This window comes from Littorina saxatilis, linkage group LG11, assembly GCF_037325665.1.
Source record: "Littorina saxatilis isolate snail1 linkage group LG11, US_GU_Lsax_2.0, whole genome shotgun sequence".
NCBI classification, from domain to species: Eukaryota; Metazoa; Mollusca; class Gastropoda; order Littorinimorpha; family Littorinidae; genus Littorina; species Littorina saxatilis.
In genome coordinates this window covers 20,699,154-20,711,223 of record NC_090255.1, presented here as the reverse complement: position 1 = coordinate 20,711,223, position 12,070 = coordinate 20,699,154, and the positions used below count along the sequence as shown (strand labels likewise).

Here is a 12,070-nt window from a genome sequence, read left to right as displayed (position 1 = left end):
CTCTTTGTATTCATGATAGAAAATAGCTTTGATAATATTAATCTGTGCATAACAAATCAAATTCTACAGAACCGTGGTCGATTTTGCTCATTTGAGTACGGTCAGCCGTTTATTCAGATCTCAACCAAGGGAAGCAGTATCTAAGTTAGCACCAATGACAACAACATCACAAACAACTGCTGTCAAACCAAAATATGGTGTGCTTGCTGTTTTTAAGGCAGTTTACATCAACCATCGGGTGTGTGTAAGTGTATTCTTGATTCTAAAGTGTATGGCTGCAACTGGTTTATCAAATCGGTTGGTTTTAATGAGAAAATTCGAGCAAACCGTTGCCGGCCAAAGTGCTGACCTCAACCTTTGCACCCAGCACAGTTGGTTGACCTTCAAGTGATTGACAGCGAAGAGAAGTTAACCAATCACAGCACGGAGGTGTGACGCTTCTGGCCAATACGCTTTCGGATTTTCCTATCACGTGGCTCTGTTGACGTTAGCAAGTGACTCCGCCTCCGTCAGCACCAAAACAAACCGGCGCAGTACACCGGCATTTGTTTACATCAGAAGGCAAAGTGACCGCACTGTTTGAGTTTGACAATCCGCGATCGGCACTTCACAGCCAACTTCAAAGAGGATCAATCGATTATTAAAGCATTTCTTGGAGTATTGATGATAACCTAAGTAGCCATGTCTGGGACGAAAAGACTAGCTAAGCGATCTATCATCGGGACCCGAGTTAGCGCCTTATGGCAACAAGATGGCCGATTTTACCCCGGCGTTATTCGCGCCCTGGCAGCCGAGGAGACCCCGACTAACCAAGCTCTCTACACCGTCCGCTTTGATGACGGGTTCGAGTCGAATGCAACAAGCAAAGAAATCATCGGGCCTGGATTCGCGACGGGGCCCACGGGACGCCTGAAGCACGCCCAAAAAGTGTTCGTAACCATGAACGGCCGCGAGGTGTGCGGGCTGGTGGCCCATCACGACCGACGGGTTGAGGACGTGATCATCAGCCTCAAGCACAGCAACGGAGAGGAGTTCACCATCAACCGCAAGCTGGACGATATCCGCTTGATGGAGAGCCGAAAGTCCGCCAGACTGGTGGACCAGGCGACGGACTATTCCAAGCTGGCGGACCTGCAGCTGAGCGAACCCAAACGCAGGGCTGTGTCGCACAGCATTGACGTACCCAGCCCCGCTTTCAAACAGTAAGTCTCTCTTTTTGTACCTTCAAACTTTCATTTAAACTTCCACGATGAAATCTTTATTCATAATTTACTGTTTTTTTGCTTTTGTTGTCGTGTTTTTGCTTGTCTGACCCTCGTTTTCTAGAGGTTGCCCCATTTTGTAAATCGGCCACGGAAGTAGGTCAAGTTCGCAGCGACCAGCTGATCGTTGCACAAGAATTTTGCCCGGGACCGGCCGGATCAGCTGGGCTAAATAAATCTGCTGGTGTTTTCTGTAGGAGTTTATCTTTTTTGATATCGGAATCCCAGTGCGTTCGGTTACGTCAGAGAGTTACGTCAATGCGTGTCGGGCTCAACTTGGTGGGGAGCCAAATAAACTCGCATGACCCAGTTGACTGAGGCTGAAACAAAGAAAATGATGATGACGTTAGCATTTTACTCGACTTCGCCTCGGTCTATTTTAGATTTCATGGTCGCCAGGCTCTCTGCGTTTGGTTTCTGGTTTGTGGCTCCATAAAACGTAAATGAACGCGGCTTTTTTTACCTGTGAGCGTGACTTGGGAGTAGAAGAACAGGTGGTCCTTGTCTTCTGCTCTTAACAATGACATCGTTTTTTGTGCCGGTGTAGGATCCGTGGGTCCGGTCCCCCCTCTGAAGTAGTCCCCCGGGGGACCAATTCGTGGCAAAAACTGCTCTATAATGGTCCCCCCTTAGACATCCAGCCTCGTTTTTCTTGTTACAATGTTAGTAATGTTACCAGCAATTTTAGAGAAAAGAAAGGAAAGAATCAGAGACTGGTTTCATTTCTTCTTATCAGTATTTATTTATTATTCATTTTATTTCATGTCATTTTTCTTTTGAACGGCATTATAAATCAGATCTATTTTATTTTCTGCAAAATATAGTCAAACAAAGAGATTGCTGTCTGTGCACTACATAATACCGGACGAAGATATAGATTGAAAATGGCTTGAATGCCTAAGAAAAACGAGGCTGGATGTCTAAGGGGGGACCATTATAGAGCAGTTTTTGCCACGAATTGGTCCCCCGGGGGACTACTTCAGAGGGGGGACCGGACCGGATCCTACACCGGGAGAAAAAAATGACAGATCAGTTTTTTGAACTTTGAAATCAAGGTTTCTTTCACAATTTCTCACTGAATGTTACTTGTTTTGGTGTGCGGCGAGAACCGATAAGCCGCCTGGACATGGAGCAGGATATAAATAGATATTCATCCTGAAAATATTTCAGTGTCACTGTCATTGTCAATGTCAGCATTATGGTCCTACTTAGGTTTGTCTGTGGCTGCGTTACGATTAAATAAGTTAGCCATATGGACATGTCTTTTATTATTTGTAAAATTACGTTTGAGTCCTCTTTTGTCATGTACTAACATGGTTTGTTTGGATTGTCAAGTTTTGAGACCTGTCCGTGTTTTTGTTTTGGGTGAAGTCTCTTTGAGCTCTTTGGCTTCAGTCGTCCCAAACTCCAAACCCATCTTCATTTTAGGGGTTTACACATAGTCATACTAACTTGTTGAACTTGAAGTTCAGTTTGAAACCAATAGCAGTATGGACCACACACACATAGTGACTACCCTCCCTCCGCCCCCCCCCCCCCCCCCAAACTTACTCACACACAGTGACACTGACCAGTGCCAGGCTCACGGTCACAGTCACACACACACACGTACTCACAGAGGTCAATGCCTTCGAAAAACGGGTTTGGGGTGGGGGGTAAAAAACGTAACAATACCCAATTGGACTTCGGGATTTACAGTCATAGTCATACAGTATTTAGTGAGAGGGAACAAAGAACTTCATCGCCGACACTACTCAATTGTTGACACGCGGTCAGAAACAAGCGGCACTGAGTCGTCAGGACTATATTATTGTCTGGGTCGGAATGTGTTGGGAACATTTGTCTGTCAGTCGCCGCAACTGCTGAATCATCGTTTTCAGAGCAGTTGGGGGGGGGGGGGGGGGGGGAGTTGCAGACTGCGTTGTCGAAGGGACGCATGCAGCATATTGTATCCTAGCTTGTGTCATTCACACGCAAGTGATACTTGTTTCGGGAGTGGGAAAAAAACCTTTAAAATGGAATCCTTGTAATAGGAAGGGGAGGCTCCCTTTTCGCAGACTGGGTCGTCGAACTCAAAGGCCCACAATACCAATACTCTACATCTTGTATCCTTATGTCATTCATATGCAATCGACACTTGCAAAACAGTTGTGAGGGGAAAAACAAAACAGGGGAATCAGGCGGCCCTGGTAATACCTGTCAGTATACACGATTGTTTAGAGTGCCAAAAGGGCCGTATAATTGTAGTCTTTAGCGTAAATGACTTCTGTTTTGGGAAGGAGGGTAAAATCTACCCTTTCACCTTTTGACCTCTTCTGGGACCGACCACGCCCACTCAAAACCGTTTTTGTCAGTATATCGTCGTACTTGCGTTGCGTTTGCCTGGTTATAAACAGCTGGCAGACACATTCCAGCCTAGCATTGTCCCAAATGTTATAACTTAGCCAGCGAGGAAATAAGCTTCTCTGAGTCAGAAAAAGCGCAAGTGTCTCACCCTCACGATCAGCTCGGCAGATACTGATCGACACCAATGCAAGTACAGTGGACCCCAGGGCCGGACCAAGTTCGTTTGAGGGGGGGGGGGGGGGGGTTCCAACTGAAGGCAGGGGTCCAAAGTCCACATTTTTTTTTCTCTGAGAGGTACATTGGATGGCCAGGGGGGGGGGGGTCCGGAAACCCAGGAACACCCCCCCCCCCCAGATCCGGCCCTGGACCCCTCAATTTAAGACTCCCTCCTTTTTTAAAACATTGTTTTCTGAGACTTTCAGTTCTTAATCTCTGTATAAAAAAAATATATATAAAAGTACCTCTAATTTAAGACTCTCTCCTTTTTTAAGACCCAATGTTCTCAGAATTTTGGAAGTCTGAAAAGGGGGTTTCATTGTAGAACTGGGTCTGGGTGGCCGAGTGGTAAGTGCACTTGCCTCGAAAGCGAGAGGTTGCGAGTTCGACCCTGGGTCGGAGCGTAATCAATTTTCTCCCCCCCCCCCCCCCCCCCCCCTTTCCTAGCCCAGGTGGTGGGTTCAAGTGGTAGTCTTTCGGAGGAGACCAAAACCGAGGTCCCGTCGTGTACACTACATTGGGGTGTGCACGTTAAAGATCCCACGATCGACAAAAGGGTCTTTCCTGGCAAAATTGTATAGGCATAGATTAAAAAATGTCCACCAAATACCCGTGTGACTTGGGATAACAGGCCGTGAAAAGTAAATGTTCGCCGTAATGGCTTGAGATTTACTGGCCGATGTGAATGCGTGATATAATGTGTAAAAAATTCCACCTCACACGGCAGAAATTAATATGTAAAGCGCTTAGAGAACGTCAAGCGCTATATAAATCTCCCATATAAATAAATAATTAAACTGAACTGAAGGGGCCCACGGTATGCGGTACCAATTTGCCGTGGGCTAACGCAGAACTTTGACTGTGAATGTCACCATCTGCTGCTTTATTATCTTCCCCAAGAACACCATGTCCTTCAGTCTTTCGGTGCTGGCGTCAATGCTTACGTGCACAAACTCACTCAGACACTCTTTCTGTTTCTCCCTCCCTCTTTCTCTCTCCCTCTCCCGCCTTACACACGGCCACACACACGTCACAGTCCCAATGGTACTACGGTTCTTGGTGCATGCAATGTAATACTAATAATAGAAAGTAGCCTGAATGCAGTCGGATACCGGATTTCCTGATATCGCACATACGGCTCAAATTACTTTTTCATACACATGTATCTGTGACTGTGCTTGTCTGGTCAGCTCAGCATTGGGTAACTAACCATAGTGAGCGCGTGCGTTGTTCTTTCAGGAAATCGACAACCTCACGGATAGTCTTGGACTTAAGCTAATAAATTCAGATAAGTTCTTTATCTTAATTTTTATCGTGCACTGAACCTAAGCCTCTCAATTTGCGTAAAACGTGCTGCAGTACAGGCAATAGATGGGGAGATTTGAATTAACAACGCTATAAAAGTTAAATATTACCACAGCACAATAAGTGAGCATCTGATCAGAGTGCTGTCTGCTTGTTTTGTTGCAGACGACACAGGAGGCACCGCGATAGCTCAGGGGATACTGAGGGCAGCGAGCATGGCGGAGACTTTGATGACGTCGACATTATGGATGAAACGATCGCTGCCATGGTGCTGACGTCACTCTCCGTCAGCCCAAAATCGCCCACCATCACCACACAGTACAGGGGTGGGTGTATGTTGTGATTCTGTGGTGTTTTTGTTGTTGTTGTCAATGGTTGTTTTGTCTGTCTCTGTTTAAGATTAAGTGTGTGTGTGTACGTGTGTGACTGTGTACATCTGTTTTCTACCAACATAAAATCAACAAGAATTATTCATAATGTGAGTTGTTTTAACTTGTATACATTTATGCGATTTTTATTTTAAAGTGGGTAAAAAAAAAAAAAGGTTTATGCTGTAGTCTAGGCAAGATTGTCAAATCACAAAATTGAGCAAAAGTCTGTATGGATTGTCAGCAGCTGTACCATTACCAAATTTCGGTGTCCTTCTAATCTCACACATAACTTACACCCCTCAACCATCCTTCTCAAACTTTCCCAGACCAGTTTCATGACACTTTCTGGACTTCTTTCCCTGCAGGTGAGACTACATTTGAACCAACACAGGAGCACAGCTATGTGTCCAGCAGTGTGGCGAGTAGTGGATTCTACAGCGGTCACTCTGAGAGGGATGACCCATCGCCTCCACACCTGAGCGAGAGCGCACCTGCCTCTTCCTCTTTTGACTTTCCTGGCAGGTCTGATCTGGTCCCGTCCGATTCCGACACAAGAGACACTCTTCACTCTAGATTATCTGAACAGGTGAGTCGAGTGTTTGTGTGTGTGTGTGTGTGTGTGTGTGTGGGTGTGTGTGTGTGTCACAGTGTGTGTGTGTGTGTGTGTGTGTGTGTGTGTGTGTGTGTGTGTGTGTGTGTGTGAGACAGTGTTTGTGTGTATGTCACAGTGTGTGTGTGTGTGTGTGTGTGCAGTCGAACCTGTCTTGGTGACCACCTCTTAATAACGACCATCTGCCCAGAATGACAATCCCAAAGAATCCCTGACGAACTGTTTTTCTCTAAAATTCCAGTATTCTATAACTCCTGTCATTTGCAACCACTTTTGGTTGGTCTACCCTCTGATAGTTGTTATAACACAGGGTTGGCTGCATTTTGTTGGTTTTGTTATGAATGGTGTGTTTGTTTGTGTTTGTTCACTGGTAAAGTTCCCTTCTTCATCTCTGTGTGTTATGTTTGTGAAAATGTGTCAGACTAAGAGAGAGAGAGAAAAAAGAGTTACATGCATCACATTGTGTTTGACTGATGATTCAGTTGTGCAACGTGGTATTTTGGTCCTTGTGTGTCGAGGTGTTAGGATTTAGGGTCAGGAGGGAGGATGTTATCTATTTTGGATTTAGTGATAGTGTCAGGTAGGACAAAGAACTAAAAGTTGTACATTGTTGTTATTGACACAGTCTCACGTGCACTAAGGTAAAGCTGAAAACATTACAACTACAGTTATTTTTAAATTGGTACACATGTATTGTACACTTCTTTTTATAAGAAGCAGGGTAAGAGTAGAATTAGGCAAAGAACGCGGCAGAGTGGCACACGAACTTCTTAAAACTGATAACTTTATCAGTCATCTGATTGCTTGTGACTTTGTTGACTTCTTGAGGTGTCTCCTCTGTACTGAGTTTCATATCATGAAATCATTTGGCTGTACCTTTTTCCTTCTTGTGGGCTGGGCTGAAATTTGACTCTCAGTGATGATTTTTTTTGTTTTGTTTAACGATCATGCGAGGGAGTATTATATCACACAGATCAGTTTGGGATTTCCAACAATAACGTTGCTAATTACTAGTGGTGGTTATGAATGGAAAAAATGTGTGTTGTGGGAGGGGGGGGGGGGCGGCGTCTAACCAAGGCCTTAGTAATTGTTGAGTAGCTCAGAGTTAAAATTCATGCTTTCAACCTTCAAATCCGAGCTTTGTCGAGCGCGAAGTATAGGGATACTCTGTATCAAGTAAGGATCCCCGGCGCGGTACTGACCTTCTCACGCTGGGGGAGACTAGTTATGTCATTTTTACTCCTTTAGTGCGACCGACATATTTTCCCTCGATTCTCACAGCTGCGGTCGTCTGCTTCACTGCTCGCCGTAGAGCTTTTTTTTAAGCTGAATTTCGTCTAAAATGACACCGTTTTTCGGGAAAGAAGAAAAAGAGTTCGGTATCGATTGATCTATGAGAGCAGAATCGATTTCCCCCGCCGTTCTTTGTTCGCGATGGAACGGGGAAAAACATCGCTGAATGCGGTCTTCTGTCGACCTAGTTCTAGTCAGCTGATAAACCCTGCAGGGTCATTCATTGGCTGCGGCTATTTTTAGCACCCGGCAACCACGACTCGTTTGTTTTCCCCATTTTCCGAGCGCTACCGAGTTCTAAGGTCGGCCTTGAGCAAGGTTGTTTTGAAGACAGAAACTGCGTCGTTTGCTGTAAGATTAGCTTTGAACGTGTTGGATTGACTTTGTATGCTTATTTTGACACACCGGGCGGTTTTCAGAGATCGTAGGCCTGTATTTTCCCCACCGTTGCGAGCGAAACCGAAGGGCTTGACAACAAAGTTTGTTCGGCTCGGCCCGGCCGGCTCGTGTGCACTTGCACGCAGCGAGCGCGTGCGTGTTTGTTTTGATCACGTGGTACGTGACATCAGTTCTTTTTGCGGGATCGCATGGCTGCAAGGCCGAAAGATTGACAGTCTCAAAAGGCAAAAGTGCTGTCTAAATAAAAGTGGCGCCGTGTGTGACACGGTGCGTGCGGGTTATGGTTCAGTGTCACACAGCTTCTGTGAGCAACGTTACACGATGAAAGGTCATGCCTGCTTTCGTCGTCGCCTGAAATAGAAACAGACCTGTCACGAAACTGACAAGAAGACACTAGGCTGCGATGACTGACAGTGTCAGTGTCGCTTAGATATTCTTCTTTCTTCCTTTTAATGTTATTTTTATATATACGCCTTCCTTTAGCTTTTTTTTTTTAACGAGAGGGATTGTACCCTCATTAGTCATACCGTTGAAGGTGACTAATGAGGAAACAAACAAACAAACTGTTGTGAAACTGACGCCACAGAAATGCAATGTAAAACGCGATCAGTAACACACACACCAAAAAAATCCCACACAAAAGTGTTTCCTCCGTTCCCTTAAAAAATCAAATATTGAGATCGTCACGTAGGGCTATCATTCCTGTCATCAGTTTTGTAAACAAATATTGAGACTGAGATCGGTTAAAACTCAATGCCTGTGCAGCGCATTTCCCTTTTAACCACAGCGATCCTCATCTTCCTCACTAGCAATAATAAAACAAGTCGCGTAAGGCGAAATTACTACATTTAGTCAAGCTGTGAAACTCACACAATGAAACTGAACGCACTGCATTTTTTCACAATGACCGTAATCCGCCGCTTGTGCAAAACGGAGTGAAACTGACGAGCCTGTTCAGCGCAGTAGTGGTTTCACTGTGCTGCATAGCACGCTTTTCTGTATCTCTCTTCGTATTAACTTTCTGAGCGTGTTTTTAATCCAAACATATCATATCTATATGTTTTTGGAATCAGGAACGGACAAGGAATAAGATGAAATTGTTTTTAAAGCGATTTTGGACATTTAATTTTAATTATAATTTTTATATTTTTAATTTTCAGAGCTTGTTTTTAATCCGAATATAAAATATTTATATGTTTTTTGAATCAGAAAATGATGAAGAATAAGATAAACGTAGTTTTGGATCGTTTTATGAAAAAATAATTTTAATTACAATTTTCAGATTTTTAATGACCAAAGTCATTAATTAATTTTTAAGCCACCAAGCTGAAATGCAATACCGAAGTCCGGCCTTCGTCAAAGATTGCTTGGTCAAAATTTCAATCAATTTGATTAAAAAATGAGGGTGTGACAGTGCCGCCTCAACTTTTACAAAAAGCCGGATATGACGTCATCAAAGACATTTATCGAAAAAATGAAAAAAACATATGGGGATATCATACCCAGGAACTCTCATGTCAAATTTCATAAAGATCGGTCCAGTAGTTTACTCTGAATCGCTCTACACACACACACGCACAGACAGACAGACACACACACACACACACACACACACACACACACACACACACACACACATACACCATGACCCTCGTCTCGATTCCCCCCTCTATGTTAAAACATTTAGTCAAAACTTGACTAAATGTAACAATCCACTGAGGATAAAGTAAATTAACATCAAAAATAGTCGGGGCTACTTGGTCAGTGAAAAGTGCCCCCCCCCCCCCCCCCCCCCTCCTACCCCGCCACTCCCCACGAGGTGTCAATCGCCGATCGGGTAAGGGTTGGACCGCGGTATACACCCCGGGTGGTGTTACTGTTTTATGTAAAAACAGAGCAAGCCAGGGTCATTCACCTTTGTCCAGTGCTTGTTTTCTTGAAGGCTTGGTCACATCACTGTCACCATTTTTAACCTGGCTGGGCGGATGGGGTGGGGGAGACTTCTGACCCTCTTAGTCTTCCTATGATTGGTACCTTGCGATTTTATTGTTGTGGATTGGATTGTTGTCGGTCTCCTTCTTCTTCCCCGCTTTAGGGAAATCTGGGGTTCATGGTACACTATGTTTCTGCGAGCGAAAGCGAGCTGTTCACTAATTGAAAAAGCAACGAGTGTAAATCTGGTAAGACACAGCAAGCCATGTAGTATTCTGTTTTGTCCTACATACTGTACTTAATACGTGTATTTGACTGAAAATGTCTTGCAGTAGAGGCAGCTAAATTGAAGACGCTTGTTTTGGAACCTTGATCTCTTCTAAAGCCTTGTGGAATCTATTACGTCAAAGCAAAGAAACGTCACTCTGAAAGTGTGGCGTGACTGTTAGTTCTAAAGATTCATCGAGAGTAATAATTAGCGAGCGCAATTTTTGTTTCTATAATGACGTTTGTCTCGGTGACTTTGGCATCGTAAGCAGTGGAAAAACAGGTCCCTGCCAGACTTGCTTGACATGACCTCATTTACATGATATACACACGTGTGATTTGAACGATTATTATCTCACGTGTTTCTCTCTCACGTATGTAGGATAAAATATGATTCGCTCTATAATAATTATGATTGTTGCCATTAGTTACCGTGTGATCTTATTGTTGTTGGTCTTCGCTTCATCTCAAGTTCTTCTTCGTGTTGGCTTTTTGTCATGACATAATAGTAGATAATGTACTCGAGTCGGTTTCTTTGACGTTTGGGCCGACCTGACAAGGTCGCTATTTAGAACACGATTCGTCGTATGCATGACTCGTATTTCATGTCACACATTTGGCAAACTCTGCTGACCTGGTTTTTATGATAACACAATAAGCAGTACCGGCCGGTGTTGCGCGGTCTGGGCAATCAAAACAGGTCATTAGCCGATGGGTTGAAGCCACGTGGACGCCTTACCGCGATAATAACAGATGCACACTAGACTGACCCACAAGGCCGAAAATAGTACAGTCGAACCTGCTTTAGCGACAACCTCTTGATAACGACCAAATGCCCATTGTGACCACTCCAAATAAAGAAACCCCGACGAGGTTCTTTTCCTATATATCAGTCTTTTGTAACGACCACCTGTCTATAATCACTACCTTCGTTTGTCCCTTGAGTGGTCGTTGCAGACAGGTTCGAGTGTAACAAGATCAAATAATTTCAAACATCATTCCAGCACTTTCAATGCACGTGACTACAAGAGCGTAGATTACCTTCTTGATCACCGGTGCACCATTGCACTAATCAACTTTGATCTCATCTTTTTCCTCGGTTCAGGAGTTATCAGAAAATAGGACGATGGTTGGGAAGAGACCTAGTAGACAGAGACGGGGTTGGGGGAAGGGGGGGAGGGGGGGGGGGGCCGGGGCTAAACGATGAAGGAAAAGGAGAGGAGTTCATGTATTGCCAGCTTAATCTAGAGTGTTACAAACTGCACCATGCTTCACAGCAAACTCATTTCCCGATATCCGCGAGCTTACACATTCAATCTAGCAATGCAAATGGCAATTAAATGGCATGCCTTCAAAATGTGGAGGGGGTAGGTGCAGTCCGATCCATGAATACAAATTACAATCCACCAATAGAGCACTAAAGTGCAGGCAGGTATTGTGTGCTCTTGACGCAGCTGAACAGGTTCTTTGCCTTATGCTATGCTCGCCGGTGTAACACGAGAAAATTACTCCCACGAGATTTTTACTCCGGAGTAAACATTTCGTACGAAAAAGTTACTCCCTTTACGAAAAAAGCACTCCCCCATTGCACGAGAAAATTACTCCCCAAGACAGGTGAGTTCCGAGAAAACATTTCGTACAAAAATGTTACTCCCCTGACGAATAAATAACGAATAAATTACTTCACCCCAACACGAGCAATTTAACTTCTCATGCCAGGTGTACGAAATTTCTACTCCCTTGTCCCCTGTTAGTCTTGGTGGTGGAAGGGGTGGAGGGAGGGTAGCGCGACATTCGTTTGCGCGAGATCACATTATCAGTTGGCATTATCCCTTCGCCCGCATCCCATTTTAGCGTACGAGATTTTTACTGGAAGTAAAAAAAATGTGGAGTAAAAATTTCGTGGAGGGAGTAATTTGTTCGTGCCCTGGGGAGTTCTTTTCTCGTACGAAAAATTTACTCGGAGTAAGAATTTCGTACGAAATATTTACTCCGGAGTAAATTTTTCGTGGAGTAAAAATGTCGTGTTACACCGGCTTTCCGGTGTGACTGACCTGTACACCCCTATA

The 12,070-nt window shown here is 44.4% G+C and overlaps 1 protein-coding gene across 2 annotated transcripts in view; it reads left to right on the top strand.

The window, feature by feature from the left end:
• The first annotated feature begins 199 nt into the window (after positions 1-199).
• LOC138979988 (zinc finger protein 704-like) overlaps positions 200-12,070 on the top strand; it is a 32,577-nt gene continuing 20,706 nt past the window's right edge. For both annotated transcript variants that reach the window (XR_011460200.1, XM_070352753.1), the window contains exons 1-3: positions 200-1,202; positions 5,295-5,455; positions 5,866-6,086. Coding sequence is in view for 1 of the 2 variants with exons in the window: in XM_070352753.1 (XP_070208854.1) it covers positions 682-1,202; positions 5,295-5,455; positions 5,866-6,086 (903 nt within the window). In the remaining variant the exon portion in view is untranslated. The remainder of the gene's footprint in view (positions 1,203-5,294; positions 5,456-5,865; positions 6,087-12,070) is intronic.